Source organism: Cottoperca gobio, chromosome 18 (assembly GCF_900634415.1).
Source record: "Cottoperca gobio chromosome 18, fCotGob3.1, whole genome shotgun sequence".
Classification (NCBI taxonomy): Eukaryota; Metazoa; Chordata; class Actinopteri; order Perciformes; family Bovichtidae; genus Cottoperca; species Cottoperca gobio.
The window spans coordinates 8,027,874-8,054,112 of record NC_041372.1 but is presented as its reverse complement, the minus strand read 5'-3'; the positions used below and the strand labels follow the sequence as shown (position 1 = coordinate 8,054,112).

Here is a 26,239-nt window from a genome sequence, read left to right as displayed (position 1 = left end):
CGGGAACATTGCTGTTCATGGCCGGCACCTTAAACCACTAGGTCACCACGGTGCCTGTACTTTTTAGCATATAACAGAAATGTCCATCGTTTGTCCATCAGGGAGTGCTTAGAAGATTATTATTTTTAACAGTAAAATGTCCCACTCAGTACATATCTTTATCAAATTTAAGGAATTTGTATCAAGTGTATTTGTTAGATTGTTCTTTTTTGCGTTAAAAGGAATATCCCAGTAGGTGCACGGAAAATATCTCTGCATGACGTCACGTCGACCCAGTTATCTATACAAATAAGAAAAATATACCAACACATGTAGAGAGTTTATGTGCTGGAGTGTGAACCTTTATTTCCATTATGGGGTGGTTTAGCTCATCTCCCTCTCCACCTGGGTTTGTATAAAGGTGTGGTGGTGAATGGGCTCTTTTAGCTGGGTGTAATTGAACCTGACCCACTTGCACAATTAACTCTAACCCATAATATTTGCTCAGTGGTCTTGGGTTTTGGATGGCTTGGCCCCAGCGGTGAGGTCGACCTCAGCGTAGTCTGCCGAGCCATCAATCACTGCTGCAGCTCTGAAGGGGACTGAAAACTTGTACTTATTCAGCGTATTAACATGTTAAAGGAAGTATTGTTTTGCATCAGGCGTTGTTTTGGCACCAATGAACATTTCAAGTGAAACCCAGTCCAAATCCACACAGGGTTCTGCTTCACTTGAGGTACAAAACATTCATTCACACATTTTATTGATGTTTACAATCTAATATTGAAAATAATATTACAGTAGTATGACTTAATAGTAATAGGTTATGGCATAATATTATTTTTATATAATATCATATGTTACAGTATTGTTATAGAGATTGATCAAATAAATAATAATAATAATAATAATAATAATAATAATAATAATAATAATAATAACAGTATAATAACAATGGCAAAAATTGTAATGATGATGATTATGATAATAATCTAATAAGTGAACACTGCTCAGTGGACCTTGAGTTAAAGCAGTAGTTTCAATACTTCTTCTCTATCAACAATAGTTGTGTATTGCCATTAGTGCTGAAATTATTACTCTTTTCTCTTTTAGTCAATTGACTAAAGAATCGACCAGATTTTTAGAAAAAAAAATGTTTATTAGTTGCAGACCTAATTTTCTTTTTTCATTATTTAACTGAGTTATTTTATGTGGTGTGGATTTAGTATTATCACTGCGGATACAGATTCTGGATACAGTAGTACAATAGTAATGACTGATGGTGATGGAGTATATTTTCAAGGTGCAATGCCATTGTTCCATTGTTGTTGTTTTTTACTGAAAAGAAGTTGTCACATCTGCAATATCCTCCATTTGTGCTTGGCATCAGAGTGGCCTTATCTAAAGATAAAGCTTTTGTTTGTTCCCCTCTCTTCCAGTAAACACACTCACGTCTCCACATACATGGACTTAATTGGTACTTTTCTGCAGTCCACAGGGAGAGAGGCTGACAAACACACACCTCCAGGGAAGAACACCTGAGCTCTTGTAGACTTTGTTTGTCTTTAAAGGCCCATGAGGTTGAGCAGGGGGGGGGGGGGGAGTGAGTCTACACAAGCTGGGTGGATTCATAAGCTTTAAAGGCCCTGCCCCGATTCAAGCCACAGTTTTTGTATTGATATCAGCAATGAAAATGGGAGTTAATGAGATCTCACAAGAATAGAGATGCATGTTAAGTGACTCAGTTCATTAAGTGACTTTCAGAAGCAAAGGCTTTATATATTTATATACACCTGATTTTTTAGTCAAGAATAGTGAGAAAATGTTCTAATTATATTAATGGATGTGTTCATGTGAGCACCTTTTCTCCCAGCAACCACCAGCACACACAGACCGCTGCTGTACACTCAGCAGTGATTGAATGGAAGCCACCGCTTTGCATTTATAGAACTAAATGAATTTAAACTTGTCTCCCTGTTTCCCTGTCAGCTTGTGTCGAAGGTCGATGGCCCTTCTTTAATGGCAAATTTCTCTTTCCTTTCAGTTATCAAGGATCCCCCGTACAAAGTGGAGGAGTCTGGATACGCAGGCTTCATCTTGCCTATTGAAGTTTACTTCAAAAATAAGGTACATTTAACATTTGCACTCACCAGGCAACTGTACATTTTACATCATCAACAATCGCTTTTAATCTGCTTGGTTTTTGTTTTTTGGCGTCTGACTTTTCAATGATTAGGTTTTTGCTTTTGGGTTTATTTATAGACTGAGACATCTGTAGACCTTATACCCATAATCTGTTTTTGTAGAGTTTTGGGGGAATTTCTGCTTTTTATTTTTGTTATAGTGAATAGAAGAGAGGTGAACGGAAATGAGGAGAGAGAGGAAGAATGAAATGCAACCAACAGTCACTGCCCCTATACTGGAGTTTTTGGAAATTTAAATATTCTACATCCATTTAAAGATTCTGTATATTTTAGTAGTTCTTCATTGTGAGACTGAAGAAGTCTTTGATTTAGAATAGTCATTCTATCTGAATAGTATCATTCATTCAATAACTACTCCTGGTTTGCTTTGGATTATTTAGAATTTGGATTTTGTATTCTTCTTTGGCGTTATTAATTCTGGTGTTTCAGTCATCGTTGTTGCCTTTGACGCCATATTTTACTGTCATTTTAAGTTGAACAAATGTGAGATGGCTGGAAGTGACAATTGACTTGAGAAAGGTGATATATTCTGTGAGATGATATCCATTTGTCAATTGTCAGAGACTTTGCCATATTGTTTATACCATGAAAGCTAATATTTCTGGGGGTTGTTGGCAAAGTTTCAAATCAATAAGCAGTTATTGTAGCTATTGTATGCCAATATTGTATTTCGGTTTGATGTTTGAAACGGTGAGATTTAGCAACTTGATTTGCCAGATATTTTTATTGGCTGGATTAGCTGAAAACAGAAAGTCCTGTATGCTTATTTTAAGATTATTTAGATTTTCCAGAAACAATATTGTTAAAAAAATTATTATAAACTGTCATAAAAAAAAGAAATGCCTTAGTTGGTCCATAAACTGGTCTTCATGCACAGTGTGCTGGCAACTGGCAAACTTGTAATAGATTTCCTAGCAGTAAATGTGCATATTTTGAGAAATCATGAACATCTGCCTGTCGGTATTTTGCATTGACATTTGCTTTTGACAGTTTCCTCTCAATGAGGTGGCTTGAAAATGTCTAGTCATTGTTAAACTTTGAGCGCTCATCCACTTGAGTTTTGTCGACTCACCAATTTCTATCATTCTGGAGAACCAGAAGTTACTAGGGGTCTGTCAACAACAACTTTGTCATTTAGATTTAAATGCAGTCTTCAAGTGATGGAGAGTAGTGCTGTTGATAAAATAATATAATGTTGGTTAAGTCCTGATGAACTGATTGTGACCGTTCTCCTCTATTTCCTCTCTGGGTGGATGACCACTTCTCAGGAAGAACCGAAGAAAGTTCGCTTTGATTACGACCTGTTCCTGCACCTGGACGGCCACCCACCTGTCAATCATCTACGCTGCGAGAAGCTCACCTTCAACAACCCAACAGAGGAGTTTCGTAAAAAGCTACTGAAAGCCGGAGGGGTAGGAATGCGAGTGGGAGGCCGGGGCTTGAGTGATTTTAATGCAATACAGCAACTTCTACTGCAGCCCTCCTTTTTTTTCCCAGGGAAAATGTTATAACTTTAGCTTTAGTTGCAGATAGAGATGTCCTGATCATGTTTTTTTTTCATCCAAAACCTAGTCCTTTTAATTTTCACATTTGCACAAACCAAGTCTAATCCGATGCATATATTTACCTAAATGTTGATTTAAATATATATCTGACAAATTCTTATAACAGCTGCCGCCTCTAAAGTTGACCCACCTTTTATGTGACCAAGGTACTTGATCCAAATATTGAAGTTCCTGGTTCAAGAGGACTTGAGCACACAAACCCAACAACAGCCATGCTTTAATTTGGCCTGATCAAGTTACTCACAGAATTAATATATTACTGACAACTGATATGACCTGGCGCCGCCTGTGACATTTGTCATTTTAACCGGTAAAATTGAATGGACTGTGCTGGATAAAAATGAGAAGCTACTAGCTGAGTGTTGTACACACTGCTCTTGGCCAATAAGAAAGGATAAGATAACCTCTTTCTTACCATCATAGTTTCATGAACCTGTGTGTTTTGCCAACCTTGGTGCCATTTACATTATGTTAATTTCCCTGACGCTTTTATCCAAAGTGACTTACAATAAGTGCATTCAACCATGTGAATACAACCCAAAAACAACTTCAGCAAACTTTTAGAATCAATAAGAGATTGTTTGTTTTTATTAGTAAAGATGCAGTCTGAACAAATAAGTTCTGTCTGCGACAGAAGATTTGTAAAGTTTCTGCTGTTCTGAAGTAAATGGGGAGGACGCTCCACAATTATGGAGCCAGGACAGCAAACAATCGTGACTTTGTTGAGCAGGAGCTTATGAACTCTAATTTTCACTACGAAAGGATCGCAGTGTAAATGTTAGCTGTGGTAAAGGAGAGCAGTGCACTGAAACACAGCAGAGTACAGTAAAGAAAGGATCAGACTTTATCTTAGCCTAATACGATCCGTTATAATATGCCCTGATACAATCCTAAGAATGGGCTCAGGACAGTTGCTTCCTCAGTGTTTGGTTCACTCATTCTGTTGGCCCCCTGCCAGAGAACCCCTGTAGTGGAGGTTTTATGACTGGAGCTAAGTGCTCTCTATTTACTCTGCTCTATCACCCCCTTCTAAGCCTCAAAAAGGGCTCTATTGCTGACATAGACCATATCAAAACTCACATTTTCTTTTGTCAGGAGTTGGGTCTCACCACTGAAAGATCTTAGCATATTACTTTGTACAATTTCATTCCATTCAGAGTTACTTAACCACACCTTGTTCCACAGTTTTTAACATTTCATGATTTTAATGAGTTGTATTTTGTAAATGATGGTTATCCATCTCTTTTGTTGTCCCTCTCTTTAACAGCAACGGGATCCTAACAAACGAAGTTCAGAAGACCCAAAAGTAAGATTTCCAACATGCTTTGGGGGTCATGGATGAAACGGGCTTGTCTAATAATAACCAATGTCATTGGGCAACTCTATAAAGTGGCTTCAAATGCTTTTCCTGTGATAATACCAGTACTTTTATCCTGGCAGGGAGATTTACCGTCATGTGCCTCAGCACTCCAATATAGACACACTGAAGCAGCTGTGTTGTCTTGACTTGCATGTTCTGGAGAGCGTTCTGGCCCTCTAATGACTGCAAGATATTCCATCCAAAACAGGCAGCTTTAGATGTTAAAATGCCTGCTGTGGCATTAAATATGTCAGTGCTCTAATTATCGCTCTTAAGTCTTTCTTGAGTCCAATAAAAACACTTATTTTACTTCATACTGGACTATTTGAAATAACCTTGAGTTACTGTACTTTTTAAACATTGGTTATACTTTGTGTGATGAGTGAGGTCTCAATACTATTTAACAAATGTGTTCCAAAAACATGAGTTTCTTTAAAAGCACCTGCATACACTGCAGTTTCAACAGCATACATGTTTTTTAAATATAGTATTGACTTTATTCACTTTCTCTCAAAGAGTGAGATGGGAAGATCAATACTAGACCCATGTCTGTGTGTTGATTACACAGCTGGAGAAAACAGCTAGCCTGTGTGACCAAATGTTGGATATCGTTTGAAATCTTCTACTTTAAACCAGAGAAATACAATTTTCAATATCTCACAATCAAGCATAAAAAAAGTGTTTATTTTGTAACAAAATCAGGCAATCTTTCTATTCTTTATTATTTGTACCTTTTAGCCCAAATAATTGAGTGGCAGAGGCAGTTAAACCCAGTAACCCCGCAAAATAACTTTATATGCAGGTGATGTTGTTTCATGTACTAGCAGCACTTTAAGCCATTCTTGTTATAAAAAGTTAAGTTCAGTTTCAGAATATAAAATCAACTGTCTTTGCTGCAGCCTCTCAATATACCAATAGCAGACTAGGAATCCCATCAGCTTTATAACTGTACCCCGATGAAAAAATGTTTCAAAGCAAAGAATCCTCTGATTATGTTGGTTTGTTGCCGTTCCTCTGGCAGGTGATGGTAATGCAGGAGGGCTCCACTTCCCTGTTTGGCCAGCATCTGAAGCTGCCTACACTTCCTAACAGCTCGCTGACATCCACCTTCTCTGACCAAAAGAAGAGCAAAAGCTTCCACGGGTCAAAGGTCAGTGTTGTGTCCAGGTACTTTCCTCGAGCAAGTCAACCTTCTCCTCATCTCCGCTTTCAGCCACAACCAGCTCTGAAATATTTGACTTCTTCTAAATATCCACGTCCTAATCCCCCACATATTTGGCCGACTCAAAGACCTCCAAGATATTTAAACTCAAGGATTTCAAAGACATCCAACTTTGGCTTTAGCAAACTATATCTTGGCTACTGCTCAGCCATAAGCACTGACTGACTCCGCACAGGGACATGCTGTGAATCTATTTTGCTCCAATGCCTTTTTTAAACTATTTATGCTTAGAAACTGTACAAGCTGTACAAAAATAGTAAAGAGAATTTAAAAGAGAGAATCATTAATGATGAGCCTAGAAGCTTCATGTGAGATTTGAGACATTATCTTGTGAAGCATGAAATCATGTATGTCAATAACCTGGCATGATGTTTCTATTATGTGTTATTTTTAGTCCCTATAAATAGTGTCATTTAAGAGCCAGGTTAGGAGAGGCCCATTTCACATGGAAACAGTTTCCAGTCTAAACACAGTGTGTGTGATAAATTACTTGTGGAGCAGGAGGTCACATACACTCTCTCTCTCTCTCTCTCTCTCTCTCTCTCTCTCTCTCTCTCTCTCTCTCTCTCTCTCTCTCTCTCTCTCCGTCTCTCTCTCTCTCTCTCTCTCTCTCTCTCTCTCTCTCCGTCTCTCTCTCTCTCTCTCTCTCTCTCTCTCTCTCTCTCTCTCTCTCCATCCCCCTCTATTTCTCTTCTCCATCACATGTGGAGAATAATTGCATTGTTATTAGAACACATTAAATATATTTGTAATAAATCATAACTATAACAGCAAAAGGTACTAAATACTTAAGTTGTGTGCATAAAATCTTTATTTTATATTAAAAGATAAATAGCATGGTGTCTGTTCTAACTCGCTGTCGGGAGAGCAGAAAGCCTTGTGTCAATACTACCAACAATGAGTATTTAAACTGTTTTCAAATAGTCAGTATCAATACTTACTAGATACTATAAAGTAAAAAGTTATTCAATAACCGTTTGTAATTATGGTGTTTCACTCTGACAGTATTATTATTATTATTATTATTATTATTATTATTATTATTATAGGCCCTTCAGTGATTTACATGAACTTGGTTCACCTGCTAACCTGCCAATGTCACGGTGCTGAAAGGTTTGTTAAAAAGTGTCACTTTAGTGATCTCGTCAATGTTGATGGCAGTAGAGGCACTGTGTGTCCCCTCCAGAGCACTAAACCAGTTTTATGTTGGGCTGCCCTCAGAGGGAAGAAGGTTCACTGCAGTGGAGAAACATGCGGGAGTTTAGAATGAGTCGGCAGCTTTACATCCTGAGGTCCCAGGGTCACCAGGAGATAGACAAAATGAAAGGTTTTAGAGGTGGTTGGGCATAGTTGTAACACACCCCGTCGTCTAGACTGCTTTAATGGGTTTACTGCATTGATGAAATATTGACAAGGGGACTGGAGGTGAGACCCAGAGACAAATGGCCCCCGTCGTTAAAAGGAATGCATTTCCTCCTTTCTCCACATTGCCCTTCGCTCCACTTTTAAGGTTGCGCATGTGTGGCTGTTGAAAAGACCTCTCACCCCACTGAACAGCACTGTTCAAAAGAAGTCCTGAGTTTGCTCTTTAAGCCCATAGATAGGGACTAAGAAGACCCTTTTGATTTTCTTTTAAGAATAGACCTCTTTTCATAGATGGTAATGCCAAACTGCAGGGTGGCATGCATGTTTTCTCGTGTGTAAAAGGCAGAGGATTAATCTCTATTTGACCTAGCTGCCTGTTTTTTTTGCTCACTTTGTTGCATTTTAGAAGTACTACATGTTACATGTAGTCTAAATTGCAGTCATCACAATATAAACTGCAAGAGGACAACATAATCACAGGAGCTTTTTTTTCCTGCTGCAAAGCAAGGTTTGAATGCTGCTTGGAAAATGTGATAATTGAAAGTCACAAATGTGCCCGTTTTTAATATTTTGGGTTATTGAGTTATTTTCAGTGGTACTTCACTTATATCGGTTATTATCACAGCAAAACAAGCTCACACCATCCTCAGACAACAGTATTTCTCAGTGGCTAATTATGTGCTTGCCCTATTATGTTTGCCCACTGACCTAAAGTGGGATTTCCCTCTACCCTGCTCCATAATCCTTTGAGCTGAAGTTTATTCTTCTGTAGCTTAGATGATTCTGTGTATTTCAGCTCTAACAGCCTAAATATTGGTTAGAATTGTGTGTGTTATTTTAATACATGACCTGACTTGCCATCAGACAGTTTGTACATCATGACTTGATCATGATCATCAAGCCTACCCAATAAATCTAAACCTATTTATAATGTTCAGTCTTTTGTTCTTTAGGATGTGTTCATACAATGTAGGATCTTTCTCATTTGTTGGCTTTGATCCACAGGATGACTCCAAAGGAAGTAGCACCACCCTTCTCACCACCGCTACAACAGCCAGCACCAACAACATCAGCTTCTCCAAACTCCACAAACCCTCCAAGGACCACAAAGACAAGCCTCCAAAAGACTTGAAAGAGCCCAAAAGTGCCTTCAGAGACTCTGGCTGGGAACCCAGCAAAGTCCCCAAAGAACCTTCCAGGAAACCCAAAGAGAACCAGCCACTTAGAGATATAAATCCTAAAATGGGCTTCAAGGAACCGAAGTCTTTGTCCAAGGAGCATCGGACTGAGGGGATGACCCACGAGTCAGGGCTAAACAAGCGTCTGTCCACCCCTGACGGCGACGATCACGTGACCAAAAAACGTAAAAAGGGATTTGTGGATCCATCAGGGAAGCATACGTCAGGGTCACACGCTCAACATTTGGATAAGAAACTCTTGAAGGATAGATCCCAGATGCGAGCGAATAAACTGCGACCAGAAGTTGATGAGGCAGAGCGCAGGAAGGTGTTGACACTTCCACCATTCCAGGTGGACCCCAATGAGTCTGATATGGAGGACCAGTCCACCAAATCAGATGTAAGTTAAACGTATTTTTGGACTTTTAAATGTCATCGCAACCAAGAGAATAAGAGTTATTGGTCTCTCGTACCTTAGCTTAGTAAAGCAGCTGATTTAATTGTTGTGTAAACTTTCAGCAAGGTCCCATGTCCCTTTTATCATCATGGAGGTTTAAGAAGCAGCTGTCTGACCCTTGTACAAGTCTAGCACATTGGACTCACTGATTTTGACTTTCAAGGTATCCAAATCTTCCTAGGCTTTAAAGGGGAGGATTTGTTGGTGGTCAGTCTTTCCTCAGCAAAGAAGGGCTATAAAATCAAATGTCAAACAGAGAATCTTCTTTAATGGTGGTCTGGTGGACTCCAGGGGGCTGGGCAGGGGAATTGGAAGAAGGGGTGGGCACCATTAACTACTTCAGCTGCATTCATCTGGGTGGCCGAACAGGAAGTGCACAAAACTGGAGTAAGATATTTACATGATGCAGTTTTGTTTCCCTATTACCAGCAAATGGATGCTTTTGTACACTTAAAGTGTTTTTGTATTGAAGGTAATTGAATATGGATGTATGATGCTTACTTACAAACTTAAAGTATTCCTCTGTACCTCCATCAGGAGCAGGAGTAGAAAAGCTTCATGGCTACAGTGGCTCCTTTCATGAATAGGCTGACATTTGACTGGGTTGCCTGGTCCACGCACATTTGGTGGAGAACCTCCCCATAAAGAAGGGCTGTTTTAAAGCCAAATAGTAGACAAGAAAGATTTATGGTTTTACAACACCTGAGGAGAAAGGGGAGACGCGGCAGTGAATAGCATAGAGTTCCCCTTTAATCTTTTTAGCTTTTGAAAGAAGAAAAAGGGTTGAGCGTTTGTGGAAGAAAGGTCTAAATCCCTGTGCTTTGAGCAGTTTTCTTTTATGCCGTGGTATTTTTATTTCTATTCTCTAAAGCTTGTATAAAGCGTGGGTCTTTATGTATCTTTCTCTGTAGGGGCAGCTTGTTTAGCTAGAGGAGTTATTACTTAGCACTAGCAGAACCTGTGTTTTTGTCTGCGCTGTATGCAAATGCCTTTTAAGTTTTCCCATACAGAGACTGGGGGTCGAGTTGGTTGTAAAAGGGATGTGGGGTGACAAATGCCAGGTGTTTGATTCTCCCCAGGCTAGCAACTCGGGTGGCCGAGCGCCAGGCCTACACAGAGCGCCGCTCTCATTTCTCATGTGACCACTTGTTTGATCTCAGTGTTTTCCTCTGAGCACCAGGCCAGGAACAGCAGAGAGGAGGAAATGTAGAGTAGGTGATGACATGAAGGGAAAGCAGGCTGGCGTGTTAGCATGAGAACCTTGTTTTTCGAACACTGGATGTGGGCACAGGCTGAGTGATTTGTCACCTGCACAAGTTTGTGTAAACCTAAGCCCTTGTTTATTTAAATTCACATCATCACAGAGAAGTGTGTTGTAGATAGCTTAAATTATGTTTGTAACATGCATGGTAATTCAAGGACGACTGATTAATATTGTTTGCAATATTTTGGTTGATAAGTTTGATAGAGCCTTTGGAAAGTAACTATCAAACTGTTTTATTTATTTATTTTAAGCCTCTACTAAACAGTTATTAAGACTGGTATTCATTTTGAGAGAAATTAAGTTCAGCTATAACATAGACATTAAACATTTTAAAAGATAAATGAATAGATCAAATAAAAAAAATAAAGTTTAGGTTATATGACCTTTAGTTAAAGGGGAACTCCACCAATTTTACACATCAAAGGAAACAACCTGAAAAGGTCTGGTTTGAAAATCCCAGTATCCCTGTTGCAAGATATTACAACTAGCAAAGATTTGAGAAAACCATGAATAAGTTAATAACTGCAGCAAGAGTTAAAATGAGTTGATACATTTGTGTTGTACACCTCGATATCTCAGTGTAAAACAGTTGAATGAATCGACAGTGTCACACTGAAAGGCTTCTTAATTCACATTAAAACAGTTTTGTTTGGACAGCCCCTGCTGAATCAGACAAGCAAACCAAATGGTTTCGGTCAGTTTAGTGTTGTTTGCTGGCATTTCTTTTTGGCCATCCTAACTGTGCCAAGAGTTAAGAGAAGAAGCCAGATTGATGTCAACAAACTGACTAAAGACTATTTATTGTCTTTGAAGAGGGTGGCTTTGAGTAAAGACAAAACCCCTAAAAGGAGTGGTGGTAAGATTTATGGCACTCTGAAGAAGCTGTCCCATAAACCAACAGACCAGCTGTGTGTTGTTTGTTGTCAGGAGGTGACAGCCATTGAAGTCGCTCTGCCTTTTATCTTCACGTCTCTCTTTTTCTCTCATGTTTCTTCTGGATGTCGCTTCTTGCCACTTTGTTTTCTTGGGCAGCTCTGGTTTGCGGCCTGCTTTTTTTTTTTTTTTTTTTTTTTATAAATATGGGTTTGTACACTAACAGCAATTGCATTTTAAACACATTTTATATCCACACATCACGTTACATCACAAACATTATACCACTATGAGAACATATAAATGTGTGCTGGCAGAGATTTTTGGAGAGCGTTTATACCACAGTACCTGGTACCTGTAACATCTCTTGTAGTTCTCCACTACAAGAACTTAACAGCAGGTAATATGGGGCTTCCCTTATCCTGAACTTTTAGGAGCATGTAAACCTTTGGCATCTTCTTTGCAGTTCAGCAACATTTTAAAAACTAGGACGTTTCAAATACACACAATTTTTAAAAAGGCAACACTGTTGCTGATCGGTTACGATGTCAGTGTATAGGTTAATTTACGGTCTTCAATGCATCATCTGATCAGCTCCCTCCACCGATCACACTATTTAGTAAGAGTATCAGTAAATAAAATAACTGACTACAAATACTTGTGCATCATGTCAAGATAAAAGTCATCACACTTCTGCTTCTCCTTAAGCCATTGTTTGAGATGGCTTCTAAAAAGTGTCAATTGAGCACTGGAGTAAAAGCAAAGTATGTATTTCACGTCGACTTAAAGTTTATTTATTTATTTTTTAGATTAAACGTTATGGGGTTAATGGGTGTCAAAAACAAAATAAACCAAAAATGAAATCCCTCGTACCAAGTGAATGCAGCAGTACAAAAGGTTCAAGGAACATCAGTTGATTAGCCTTAAAGCAGAACACTGAATCATCTAAACTTGAGTGGCTAAACATCAAGGGAAAGTCCTGGGTATGATGGACTACAGTGTCTATAGAGACAGCCAAGAAACAATAAGCACATCAAATATTCAAAATAAACATACATACAGTAATACAAACAGATGCTATGTAAACATCAGGCTTCAGCCATCGTCAAAAACAGAGCATATATAATATATTATAGTTAATTAATAGCCTAATACTTGTCCAAATCCTCATTAACACCCAGTGGTTGCAATGTTCCTAATCTGGTCAACATCACCACCTCTACGAAGAGTTATCTGCTCAATACCCTGGAACCTAAGGGAGGAAATGAGATATGAGTGGTTATTAAGATTAAGAGGGAGAGTACTTTCACTAACATAGATTTTATCAACATTATGTGTTTTTGTAACTGTATGTCCAGTTCAAAAGAATCGAGAAAGTGAAATCAGAGAATTTTGACATTTTGTCTTAAAAACATTACTCTCAACAAATAATACATTTCAAAATAGTTGATTATTTTCTGTTGATCAACTAATTGTTGCAGCTGTACTTCATTGTTGTTCCTTCTTATTAAGGATAAGCTGCCATGGTTGATACAGATGCAGTAACAATAGGTTACGGTTGTATTTGTTGTAATCGTTTTTGTTATGTGACATGACATGTGCTTGACTCATCACATTCGACAGTCTCTGAAAGTACCTGAAACTTGCATTAAGCATCACCTCCTGAGCTGCGCCCAAATTAAGTCCCAGGAAGTCGTCCCTGTAGTGGCAAGAAATCAGTGAGACAACTTAAAAATAGCAGATAAAATAGCACAACCTGTCACGGATGTTGTGTTTACCTACTGCAGTGTAATTGTATTGGTTTGATGGCAAACCAATGAGCACGACTGTTTTAGTGTGATTATTGTTTGTGTATGATTTTTGCATCAATGCGATTTATTCATTTGTTGGATTGATGGTTAAGGCTAACCTTAGAAAGCTCAACACACTGCAACTTTAGAAAACTTGCCGTTGAGTAAAATGAAAAACACGCAGCAATTTGGAAAAGACTGCGATTAAATGAAACACAGCCAACTTAAGAAACGCATTCACCAATTTGACAACACATTCACGGCATAAAGAAACGCACAGAAAACCAAAGCAAATACAGAAATGCTGCTCTTGATAAGTTCATTAATTTACCTCCATGTACTACACAACTGTGGCCAATGTGTAGACGCTCCTGTTATCCCAAACCACAAGGCTTAAAGATGGGGGACAGAGCAGGGAATGGCATTCAATTTCAAAGGTCTTCTGAGCTCAACAACAAATAAAAAGATGACTTTCTGAGTCCATTTCATCTGCACACAAGTCTGCTCCCCCTGACCACTGACACTGCATCCTTGTTGAAATGTATGAGCTGTCCACACATCTAAAAGCTCTGTTTGAAGCGGACAGAGGGCAACAATTGACTTTGTATCAAAGTGATCAGAGCTGGCCAGTGTAGGACAGGCTACACAACTGCTCACTTTTAAGTTTATTTTATCTCCTGCGTTAAGTGAGTTTCCAAACATCCATACATTTCTTCCTATATTGTGATTGAACAAGAATGTGTTTTTTTGAAGAATGAAAATGTTACTCCACTGTCAACTGCTTTCATTGCTTTAGTGTGTGCAATTAACTAAAGGAGTAAACCTTTTATATATATATATATATATATATATATATATACCTTTTCCTTTTTAATACAACATATGATAAATGATGATGTCACACCCATAGTGTGTTTTCTGTTTTTGTTCCCACTGTTGGAACACACTTTTCTTGTATTGTGGCTAATCCGGTTGAGAGACTTGCTGATGTTGTTAAAGAAAATGTGTGCATATATGAGGATGAATGCAGGACCTATAAAGACAAAGTGTGTATGTGATCAGAGTGCAGTACCATGAAGCAAGTTGGCCTCACTATAGTGAGTATAGTATACATGGACATGGGTCATGTTATTGGTAATTCTTGAAAAGTCCCAAAAAGTATTGAATTCACTTCCCTCAAAAAAGTTCTAAGAAAGTATTATAAAGCCCATTTTGAAAATGTTTCTTGCCTGCTGCAGATGGTAGCATTAGTTATAACTCATCGGATTGGGGGCTGACAGGAGGCGTTGTACACCTATAAACTGAAAGAGAGACTGGTGTGACTGGATTGTACTGCTGGGGGCAGTTTAAGCCTTTTTTTATGGAGTTACAGTCGGCACCATCAGAACTGTAGCAAACACTGTCACTACTGCTAGCTACAGTAGCTAGTGTCTATTTTAGAAAATTCTTAAATGAACTTTAATTTAATTTACAATTGATTGATTCATCCATACATTTTCTGCCACTTATCAGGGTCCAGATGAACTTTTAATAAACAGCTGACAAAAACAGTGATTTAAATTTCATGTACTTATTAAATAATTTTAGGCCTTTTTTCCCTACTGGTCACTTTGACAGGTATGACCATAAAAAAAGGTATTGCATTTAATGCTATCTAGTATTTAACTTTAATTATTTAAAATGAATTCATCTTTATTTGGTAAACTCATCAGAAACCATGAATATATTTGTTGAATTTATTTGCATTTCTTAATAGCCTGAGCCTTTTTAAAAGACACGCTATGTAAAACATTTCATCTCCGTAGACCCGTCTTAAACTCCTCTGGGAGTCGGGTAGTCAGGAGTTGGACCTATTTGAATTTCATTAAAGAGGAAGCTTGATTAATTATGATTAAGTCTAATGGCTACTTTAAATTTGCAATTGTGCAAAATGGAATTAATTCTTTTTTTTTTTTTTTTCCCTCTCCTTGTCCTTTAACATCACAAGTCCCTCTTTATACCCTGAAGGGGTGAACAAAAAGTACAGTGTGTATAGTGTGGATAGATAACATGCTACAATATTGGGCTGTGTATTTTCCACTTTGTTTTACTCATGAGGCCAAAGTCAGGTGCCCAGGAAGTATATTCTGAGGCATGATCGTCCTCTGATGTTGCTAGTCCATGTCATATGTTGTGACGTTCACACAAGAAAGAATGTTATCAAAATATTTTTGATATTTCCGAGGGCAATGAACCATATTGGAACAGATATGTTCTTGACTTGTCTGCAAGTGTCTTCTAACAAAGCCTTCTGGCAGTTTGTGCGACTCAGCAGTGAACTAACGATGTCAGAATTGCAAATCTCAGGAATGAGGAGAAAAGAATCTGAGGAGCGCTTGGAGCTCTGCCTGTTCTCACACCTGTGCACACCTGGGACCAGTGCAGAGAGCAGACTTGGCTTATGGGTTGGCGGTGACTGACAATATATCACAACATTAAATAATTTATATATGCTATTTGTAACAACTAACAATTTCTTAAATGGAGTCAGAATGCAACCAGCAATTCTTGTGTTCAGAGAGACAACAAGCCAGAGCAGAAATGATTTCCGAGGGATCTCTGGTGGTGCGCATCCCTGCACCACCCACAAATTGTGGTTATGGGTGCAGTCACATAAATGATGCTAAACGTCGGCATTCCACACTAAATGTAGTGAGCAGCATGTGTGTGGCACATCATTAGACTCAGTGATTTACGATGCTAGATGTAGACCTGAGGCTCGAGTAGTAAAAATGATCTGCCTCTTTTCAGATGAAGCCAGGAGGAGAGCAAAAATAGACCATATAGAGCATTGTGAATTTGTTGGTTGGACGTTGGCTTAGGGCTCTGACGCACCAAGATGACTTCAAAATGATTATTGCTGACAGAGACGGACTACTGTGCCACCTCACGACTTGTTAAAAGCAGCACTTAAACTCACCTCAAAGTCTACAGCCATTGGCTCACCGGCTGCTGACGTGTCTTTATTTTGTGCTCCAAAGGAAATCATAGAAAAGAAACAAAACAAGCTGTGAACCATTTTCACTTGAGGTGTCTGAATTTAGATTTTAAATTGAATATCGATCGAAATGATCTTTGATTTCATCATCCAAATATAAAGCAGGACCGGAGATTCTCCAAGTATTTTCTTTTTCTCTCCACGCGTCACTCACAAAGACTTGCAGATGAAAGACAACACAGCATGTGCTATTACACTTAATATAGTGTAGCATGAAAGTGGTCAAATGTCAACATGGCAAACATCTGCACAAATATAAGATGGTGTTTGCCAAAAACTGCATCGATCAAACTTCAGTCTGCTTGATGCATATCTTATTTCTCACAGTTTGTTTCTTCTTCCTTCTCCCAGTCCGAACAGCCCAGTCCAGCCAGTTCCAGCTCCAGTTCCGGCTTTGCTCCAACACACCACAAACGACAAGGTAATTATCTGAAACATACATAAGTTTCAGTTGATAGTCTTTTTCAGTCAGAACTAAATGGAAGAGGCTCAGTGTTTGACACAGAATTTAAACTGTGCAGGCATTGATTCTAGGCAAACATCACATTTATCTAAGATAAAATAATCTTTAATTAAGATAAGATATGAGTATGGAAAACCTCCTCTCTCGGTTCCTAATGGGACATAAATAGATTTTTAAGTGCAGAAGTGTGTTTATTTGAACGCATACTTAAATTTCATTCAATTGAGGGACTGTTCTCCAGGTTTTGTCAAGAGCGAAAGTTATGATCTGAACGAAAAGTCTGAATTATTTCCAGAGAACAGGAACCGATTTGCCCTGATAACATTTTACTGACCAATTTCATTACTGAGATCTTGCGACAGAATATTGGGGCCACTTTTGGGGAAACTAAATAAAGACTTTTCCAGAATTGGGTCATAATATTTTGATAAAGATGTCATTTTGAGAAGAAGCCACAATACCAGGGTCATTTTTTACGAGAAAAGGTGAATATTACAGTGTAGGCTGTTTTTTAAATATATATTTAAAGTAAAAAGAATTACCTTTTATCAAATTCTAACTTGTATTTGTGGCCATATTATTTGGTTATATGAGCTACATGAATCACCAGATGGGGTTGGAAGTATTTTCCAGTGTAACCAACTTATCAAAATCACTTATTTAAAATTGAAATTAAAGTTAAGCATTGATATTATTATCCTGATTATAAACATGTTTGACTGTTCCCCTTCGGAATCTGTAGCCATTGCAACCTCTAGATCTGAGCTGTTGAAAATAAAGAGTGAATTATGTCCCATACAATTAAAGAAAAGCTCTAGAAGTCATTTAGGACTGACAATAGTCTGAGAGCGCCAGGCTAGAATGTATTGTTTGTTCCTAAATATGGGACATTTCTTTGCATTTTTTGGGGGGCTTCATCTCTTGAGGGTGACCTCTGCTTGTGTTTGTAATTTTCTCTGGATGCAGTGGTGGACTTCATCATCAGGAAAAGGGTGGCTATTCCTGCCACCACCCACACAGGTAACATTTCCTGTGAGGCTCCACATCTTTTGTCAAATCTGCATGGAGAATATTTTTCCAGCTTGTGTATATACATGAAAACTCATGCATCTCCCTGCAGTCATGTTGGGGGGGGGTTAGTATTCTATCATGACTACGATACCACACTTCAGAGCACCCATCACTGCTGATCCAACAACATGCGTACATATGTCTCCTTTCACTCTATGATGTGGGACACACTAATTATCTTTGAGGTGACTACCTCCAGTGTTGTCCAAAAACTACTGGCACTGGCCGACATATTACCATGAACACACACACACACACACACACTAGTTTATTTTTGACTTCATCCCACATACACAGTCTTGATGCCAGGAATATACTCACTACTGCACCAAATGTGTATTAAAGCTGGGCTAGGCAGTTTATTTATCAGCATATTGGGATTCAAGTGGTACCACAGAGTCGGCAGTTTTCTGGAAAAGGAAAACTAGTGGTGTCTTGTAATCCCTTGTGGGATGGACCAAATATTTGGCTCGACACAGAAATGAATGAATGAATGTAGAACAGCCAATAGGATCGCCAGCTCTCTGAAATGACCTGTGATTGGCCAAAGCCTCCCGTCGCGGGTTAAATTTTCTGAAGCGAGAAAACAGAGCCAAGACTGGGTTCAGTGTAGTTTTCTCTCAGACCACTTGAATTACAATATGCTGAAAGATTATTATGGAATTTTTACACGTGGTCGACTGATATGGGTTTTTTAGTGGCCGATGCCGATACTTAAAGCTGGGCGGATGATGGCCAAAAAAGACATAAAAATGCTGGACCTATAGGAACATTTATTTAACATCAGTATTGTCTGCATTGTCTTCGTTTGCTTAAGTAGATCTGCACTTTGTCTGCAGTGCACTTATTTTAAATATTTAAAAAATGTATCAACTAAATAACGGTTAATCCAAAAACTAAAACTTGTAAAATTGGCAGTGACAGGGTGGGAGAGTCAGAGAGACGAGAACAACACAGTGTTGGTTTTGGTCTTTTTGTGGGATTTGTTGAAGTAAGGAAATAACAGCCTTATTCTTCAAAGTAAAGGTCCCTGGAACCTACTGCGATCAAACCCCAAGCAGTTCTGCAGCTACAGGCTCGACAGGACCTTCCCACAATCCCTCCACTTCACAGCATGATAAAATAAAAATAATATCTAAATTCCAACATTGTCGTATTCTCTGTCACACTCACACAGTGCTGGGCCCGTTGCAGTCAGTCATGCAGGATCTGCACTCCGATGACAACGATGAAGATTCAGAGGACGACGACGACAATGACATGGACTCTGACATGGAGCGACCAGCACACACACATCTCACACACCACCAACGCAGGTCAGTAAATGGTCACAACAGGCCAGCTTGGTGATGGACCTCTGCGACACACATATGAAACCGTAATCATAGACTCAGGCAGCAGATACTAACGGGATACAGAAAGTGAAGGACTACACCATTGCAGCTGTGCGAGTTGTTAGCACGGTCCCACAGGTCCTTGATATCCTAAATTTGGGAATTTGAGGGAGAAGAATTGAGCCTGGAAAGTCCTTGAAAAGTAGGAATTGTGGGAATGCTGTGTTAGGGAGCAGGGTTGTGATTTTCCGTAGAACCTCTAAATGGAGTCAATTTTAGCTTGTTCTCACAAGCAGAATGGTGAACTTTGATCACCACATTGTGCAGCAGTCCAGTTTACAGACTGATATAACGATATAAACTACCATACTGTTTACACCGGGGCACAGTATCTATCAATTCAAATTCTCAGGATTTTTGCAATGGTGATTGAGCCTATGGTCCAATGATGAGAGCCCTTGCATTTTCAGTATTACAAACTGGGTGTCTGTGGCGACATTCACAGGAAGAATCTCTGGGAAGTGAGATCCAACACACCTGCCATTACCATCCATGGCCAGAGGTGCCGCCAAAGAGAACGAAACAAAGATCTTTGAGATTGTAACTTTAAGCTGCACTAATCAATACTTCTATATTCAAGATGGATAAAGTGACCATGTGTAATATGAACAGTGTCACTTGAAGTGATGAACCCACAAATAATTATCACATCAGCTCTACAGATCTTTGTGGCCCCCTTTTAGCTCATTGTTTTGGTTTTTACAAACTCCGCTCAGTGAAAAAGCTCTGAGAAACCCACCGTACACTACCTGCTGAGCACTGAACAGCAGTCAGACACAGTCAGAGACTAGCTGGTGAACATAGTGGAGCATTTAGCAGCTAAAGAGCCAGATGTTTTCCTCAGGAGTTGGTGGAGACCAAACTGTTCTTTGTCTCTCCAGGGTCAGTTTGAGTGATGGCAGTGAGAGTGACAGCTCCTCACCCTCGCCACCATCCCGCAATGAAGCCCCGCCCTTACTAAAGACTACTAATAACCAGGTATGATGATATTATATTATGTTTTTATGTTATTGTAATTGAATGTAAAACAAGGAAACCCAGGTGTTAATGTATGTAGCTTCAACCAGAGTGACTGACTGGATGTATTTACTCTGTCCTCTGTCAGATACTGGAAGTGAAGAGTCCCACCAAGCAGAGCAAGCAGGACAAGAACAAAATCATAGATTGTGACAAGGTACACAAGACTTTTTTGTGTTGTTTTTTAGTATACATCAGCCCACCTAAAATAGATTGGGAAATATTGCAGAAACATATGAGAGTCTGGCTCAGTATATTACATGTTTCATCCAGCCTGACTTCACAGTCCTTGCTCCTGACCAGAGTATAACTTGGCTCTGACACTGCTTGGCTTTGACCCCCTATATAAATACTTCATGGGTAACTTTAGTTATTGTAGAATTATTATTAGTTTATATGATTTGATTTCTGCAGCAACTTCTCATGCTGTGTTCAATTGGAGTTTCAAAGATACCAAAGTCTTCGCTTTGAATATACGTAGCACACATGAGTAAACATCGTATAGCTTCAATGATGAGCCCGAACTATCTTAAAGCTACTTAAGGGGGAATATAAGGAGGAAATGGAAAAATAAATCCTTTAGAAAACACCGCTTGGACAGTGTAGGTAAATAACCAGTGTAAGTATTGCAGCAATCTTTCAAGATGTGGACTAATTCTATAGTATGATGTATGTTTAGGGGTTGGTATCAACCAAAATGTGTAACAATCAGTATCAAACATTGGCTCCATTGTCTGGGTAGATGCATAATTCTATTTACTTTTTTTGTATTCTAATTTAAATCAAAATGTTTCCAACTTTAAACTGTATTATTGGGGCAATGTTGCTGTGTAACTGCTTGTGTTTCGATAACATTTAATATTTAAAAACGTTGGCTTCTTTTGTTAAATGAAAAAAGGGGTTTTGTAGTTATTAATAATAATAATAATAATAATAAATTGTATTTATAGGCGAACTTTTCATTTGTTCATTTCAATAGATCATTTATATTTCAGAATGTAAGACGTTATGAATTCCAACTATACCTAGCCGTTGCAAAAATGTGTCTTGTATGGCCCGCAGCAGCTTAGGACGAGTCTAGTGTGAATGGGTGAGATGTGGGTTGAGCGTATGTTTATACGCATTATAGGCACATTATGCTATCACTTACACCAGGTTACTGTGTACAAATTGCAAATGAAAGCCATAGATCTAACAACATGTTGCTGTGTGTTTCCCAGGCTTACCTGGATGAGCTGGTGGAACTTCACAAAAGACTGATGACACTAAGAGAAGGTCATATACTGCAACAGGTTTGTATGTGTGCCTGATGATGAACTGTAATGTATCATCAGTGTGTAACACTCAGTCAGTTGTTACTTGGTGATTATTGTCATTTCCTCTGTGGTGCACATTTTTCAGCTAGCCTGCCTCATCTAATTCAGATACAACTTTCCAGCATGTCGTATTACACTTATTATCGGAACTCCCAATGGATCTTTTTAATTATTTTTTATCGCAGAGCAAGAGTCTTTTTTTTTTTTTCTTGTCAAAACTTGGCGCCTGACATTACCCACAATGCAACTTGAATATCCAGCCAAACCGTTGGCAGTTTGCTTGCAGCAGAGATGAGGAGGTACAGAGTAGAGTTTTCTTAATCCCAGCTCCCGCTGGTTTACAGAACAAAAACCCCTCAAAAACAATAATAAATTCAAATTAAGTTCTGTGAAAAGCTGCTAAAATCAGGAAGACGCCACAGTATCTGTAGAAAGTGCGTTGTGTAGAAGTGGTGTCTCACGCACTGCTTCTTCTTTCTCTCCATTTCACTTTAATGAGAAACACGGTGTTGTCTGGTGAGAAGAGGGGTGAATACCTGGCTAGAATTAAAGTAATACTTAAACACGTGGATTATGTGTTTGCCGAATTACAGGAGATGCTTGGACAGATTCAGAAAAGATGGTGAATCTAATTTTATTGGTACCTTTGGTCGGTAATTAGAGGTGTGTTCCTGTTTTCCTTGTTATTTTTAACAGAGTTCTGCTAAGACACCAGCTCAGCTAAGAACAGGACTGTTCAGTTCACGACCTGCATTGTTTTCCTTTTCAATTTTGTCGGTGACTCCATCCTTCTAGTTAGCACTAGCTAAATCACAGGACCCACAATTAATTTTTTACATTTGAGATTTATGTCGGGTCCCATTAGAGTCTTCTTTTTTGGTCTGATTTTCTATAAATAGGTGAACACATTTGTTGAAAACATTTGATGTAGTGAGGTTTGGACTTTGATAGTATCACTTACATTTCTGCTTTATTGTTTTCTATGAAAATGTTAGACTGAACTGCCAAGCTCCAGATAAAAAAAGAATACAATGTATTAGGTTGCTTCCCACAGTTTAATAGCCCTATGTGCTAGTGCTATTAGTCAGCCATATTGTTGCGTTTGATTAGAAGAGGAGCTGAGATCTGAGATCCTCTGTAATCTGCGGCTTCATCTGGAAGCAATGAATTATTTGGTTAACCTCTCTCCACCTAAGAGATTGCGTGTTTCTTACTTATATTCTCGAGGCCTATCGTATGACTGTAATGGTGGATCTCCCGAGCAGTGGCTGCCAAGTTCTGCCTCGCTCTCCTAACAAGATGTCTGACTCTGAGAAAAGACAAAATCGCATTCAAAACGGCACCACACGGTGCACAGCTTTAACTTGCACAGTAATCAAGCCAATCTAGATGAGTTCACCAAGTGGCTCCACTTCCTGCTGCAAGAGATGGAAATGATTAATCGCAGCCTCTCCTGCACACTGGTGGGGACCACATATTGTATCACAAAGAGCACTGTAATGCAGATGGTTGGTCTTTAGACAGAGGAGCACGGCATAAGTTTGCTAGTTGTTTCCAGTTGTAACAAATCCTAAACAGCAAAGAAAATGAGCAAACGGGCCAAATTTCCACCAAAAGTGGACTCCGAAGAGGGAAGGTCTGAGTGTCTGACTGAGATCTAGACTGAGATTGTCCCATATTTTTGAGAACTAAACCTTCACCAAGATCTATGGGATGGTGTTCCAGCAGTGTTTTCTTTAGCTTGTATGTCCACAGGAAAGGTCACATTTTCATTATGCTGCATTACAATACAAGCTTTCGCACAAACTGTAAAACACTTTACATCTATCCAGATCGAATGTGGGTGGGACCCTCTTCTTCTCTTTTTGCTGATCTACATGGCTCAGTCACTCCAGTAAAACATTGTTGTCTTGACTTGGTTGTGCTCACATTCAACATGTTTAGTCAGAGCTTGCCTTTTTTTTTTGAAGATAAACTTAGATAGCATGGTTGAGATTTCCTGTGCTAGTTTCATGTAAAGTCCTACCACTGCCTTCACATGGGCACTTTCTGCTTATGTTATGCCCATGCTTATGTAAAGTTCAGTACATGACTGAATAAATTGTTATTTATTGCAGTGAAAGAGGTGTGTACTGTTGTTTTAGTTCCTGAAATGTTCTCCCTTTGGTTTCATATTTAATGAACCATAACCTGTCTCTAGTAACACTCTTAGTTTGGGCAGACACTCGACTTTTCAGCGCACTGATTACACGTGTGAATAGAAATAGTTACCCATTGTACTCTCTGTTTTCCAGATTGTCAACCTCATTGAGGAGACCGGACACTTCCACATCACAAACACTACTTTTGACTTCGACCTTTGCTCCTTGGACAGAAGTACAGTAAGAAAACTCCAGAGTTACCTGGAAACCTCCGGACTGTCCTGAGGCTCTGAGCAGCTGGCTGCTGGATCTCTGTCTCCACGTAGACTTTAGATTTTCTTCTCGAATAAACTCCAACTTTGGATGCAATGCAAAAAGCCCCACCGTGGCTGGATCCAGTTGCTGTGTGTCCAGCCTGCTGGTTGGACTGGGCTCTCTGTAGAGGCGGTCCCAGATACCAGAGCCAGGTGTTGTGGGGATGAGCCCTGTGGATCAGGAGATCACCCAGAAAGCCTTGAAAATTTCACTTGATTTCTAAAAACAAAATAAGTGGGAAGTGGTGACCTTGTTGCTCTTAACGAATGTGCATATTGTTACCATGTATGTTCCTTGATGTGTTGTTCATTGTGACAAATGCATGGTCAACATTGCCTTACAACATTGTAAGTCTTATTTATTGAAATGCGTGTGTGTGTGTGTGTGTGTGTGTGTGTGTGTGTGTGTGTGTGTGTGTGTGTGTGTGTGTGTGTGTGTATGAAATTGCAAAAAGGAAAAAAAAAACAGCAGAATGAGACTTTGTTGAAGCACTTCACAACAGGCATTACTGAGGACACTTGATTTGTCGCTGACTTGAATTGAAATTGAATGTCATATTGAATAATTATAATGGGAACAAAAAACTGCCACAAGGTGAAGGTGACGCTGATCAATTTATATTACAATCCATAAAAGAACAGCCTTGCAGAAGAACTCGTAAAACTTGTGAGAAGAATACAAACCAAAAATAATTGTCCATTTTCAAAGCCTTCAGTTCAATTCTTGGCGACTACTTTTTGGCCTTTATGTGTAGAATTCTATTTTTTATGCAAAAACCTTTTATAGGGATTATTATGACATCAACAACCTAAATATGGTGGCTTTAAATCCCCACAAAAGCTCTTGTTAAAAGATTTATTTCTATTATTGAATTTATTTTTAACACGGCTTGCAAACTCATTAGACTAATGCGTACATCAGTATTCCCCATTCACAAAAACTTTACATGACATTGTGTGATTGATTGGCTTTCCAGCTGTGAGGATTGGAGCACAGCACCACATCATTTGGCAGTTTTTCCCCCCATATTTTGACACTGTATAAAGTAAGACTTGAGTGACTGCTGGAGTGAGCTGAGCACAAATCACTTAAGGTGGAAGTTCTCATGATGGAATCAAAAATAATTTTTTTTACCAAATCTAGGAATAATGTGCTGCCGACCTGCTCATCAGCTGCAACGTAAAGAAAGCTTTGTTGTGTTGGCTCATTTTCTGCTACAGGGCCAATGGAACATGCCAAAAGCATAGTTAATAGAACCAGCTGGTTTAGGATACTACTAATGTTTGTCTACAGAATATGATTGAAGGGAAATCATTAACTCTTTGCCATCTGGGGAAATGGATTTGTAGAACAGACCAAGCCCTGTAAGAGGAAAGGAAGAACAAACTCCCTTTATGAGGACAGAAACGAGAGTCGGCTCCAGTGTTCTGCATTTCTGAAATGTGTGAAATATTTTGGGTAGATTTAACAAAAGAGAAAGCCAATGGGAATTTTGGCTGACAGGTACTGTTACGGGTGTAAGAGAAAAAAAAATATCTTTTATTTATTTCGTGGATGTTTGAGTTATTAAATCAAAGCTCGGCATTAATTTTCCAAGGAGAATGCCTTTTGTTTGATATGTAACGGAGGACACTTTCTTTGCCAGTCTGATAAACTAAAGTTCAGGATGGTAAACAGACTTTTCCAAATGACCTTTTTAAAGGGTTTTCTTACCCTGTGTTCTGTCTTATGGTTTCTTGTGTATTTTGAGGACATACAATAAATATTCTGTATGATGTACAGATGGTTTATTAAGTCACTTGTGGATGAGCTTTTCTTTTATTCTGCTTTTCTTTTCTTTTTCTTTCTTTTTTTTCAGTGGCTGTATATATTTTATCGTGGTGCACAAACTCAGTTTTTCAAACCCAAAAATATGTTATAAGTTTGTCTAACCTGGGGCTTTGTTTATAACCTGTCTGGTCTTCTGACTGCTTGTGTTTTGTTTTGTTCATTGAACCTATTTTTAGCAACGCTGTCCAGTTCTGAAATATCTGCAATAAGATTGGTGCACATCCATACCTGAAGACATTTGAGGTTATTTACCCGGTGTCTTTGTAGTTGTTTAGCAACTTAGGGGAGTTATTCTACAATTTAAAAAAATCTATGCTTGTAGCTTTTGATTCAGATTTAGACTGGATGTATCACAACTCCACTACTTTGTTAGTGGGTTAAGGTTAGGGTCGCTATAC

The 26,239-nt window shown here is 38.9% G+C and overlaps 1 protein-coding gene across 2 annotated transcripts in view; it reads left to right on the top strand.

The window, feature by feature from the left end:
• Positions 1-25,809, top strand: part of mllt3 (MLLT3 super elongation complex subunit) — a 43,704-nt gene extending 17,895 nt beyond the window's left edge. Inside the window, exons 3-14 of one of the 2 annotated variants that reach the window (XM_029454455.1) lie at positions 2,024-2,106; positions 3,452-3,595; positions 5,016-5,054; positions 6,130-6,258; positions 8,701-9,273; positions 16,646-16,715; positions 17,724-17,777; positions 19,006-19,144; positions 20,104-20,200; positions 20,328-20,396; positions 21,460-21,531; positions 23,850-25,809. In XM_029454455.1, the coding sequence (XP_029310315.1) occupies positions 2,024-2,106; positions 3,452-3,595; positions 5,016-5,054; positions 6,130-6,258; positions 8,701-9,273; positions 16,646-16,715; positions 17,724-17,777; positions 19,006-19,144; positions 20,104-20,200; positions 20,328-20,396; positions 21,460-21,531; positions 23,850-23,981 (1,601 nt within the window). In that variant the 3' untranslated portion in view covers positions 23,982-25,809. The remainder of the gene's footprint in view (positions 1-2,023; positions 2,107-3,451; positions 3,596-5,015; positions 5,055-6,129; positions 6,259-8,700; positions 9,274-16,645; positions 16,716-17,723; positions 17,778-19,005; positions 19,145-20,103; positions 20,201-20,327; positions 20,397-21,459; positions 21,532-23,849) is intronic. The other variant, XM_029454456.1, reaches the window with a different exon arrangement.
• The last annotated feature ends 430 nt before the right edge of the window (positions 25,810-26,239 follow it).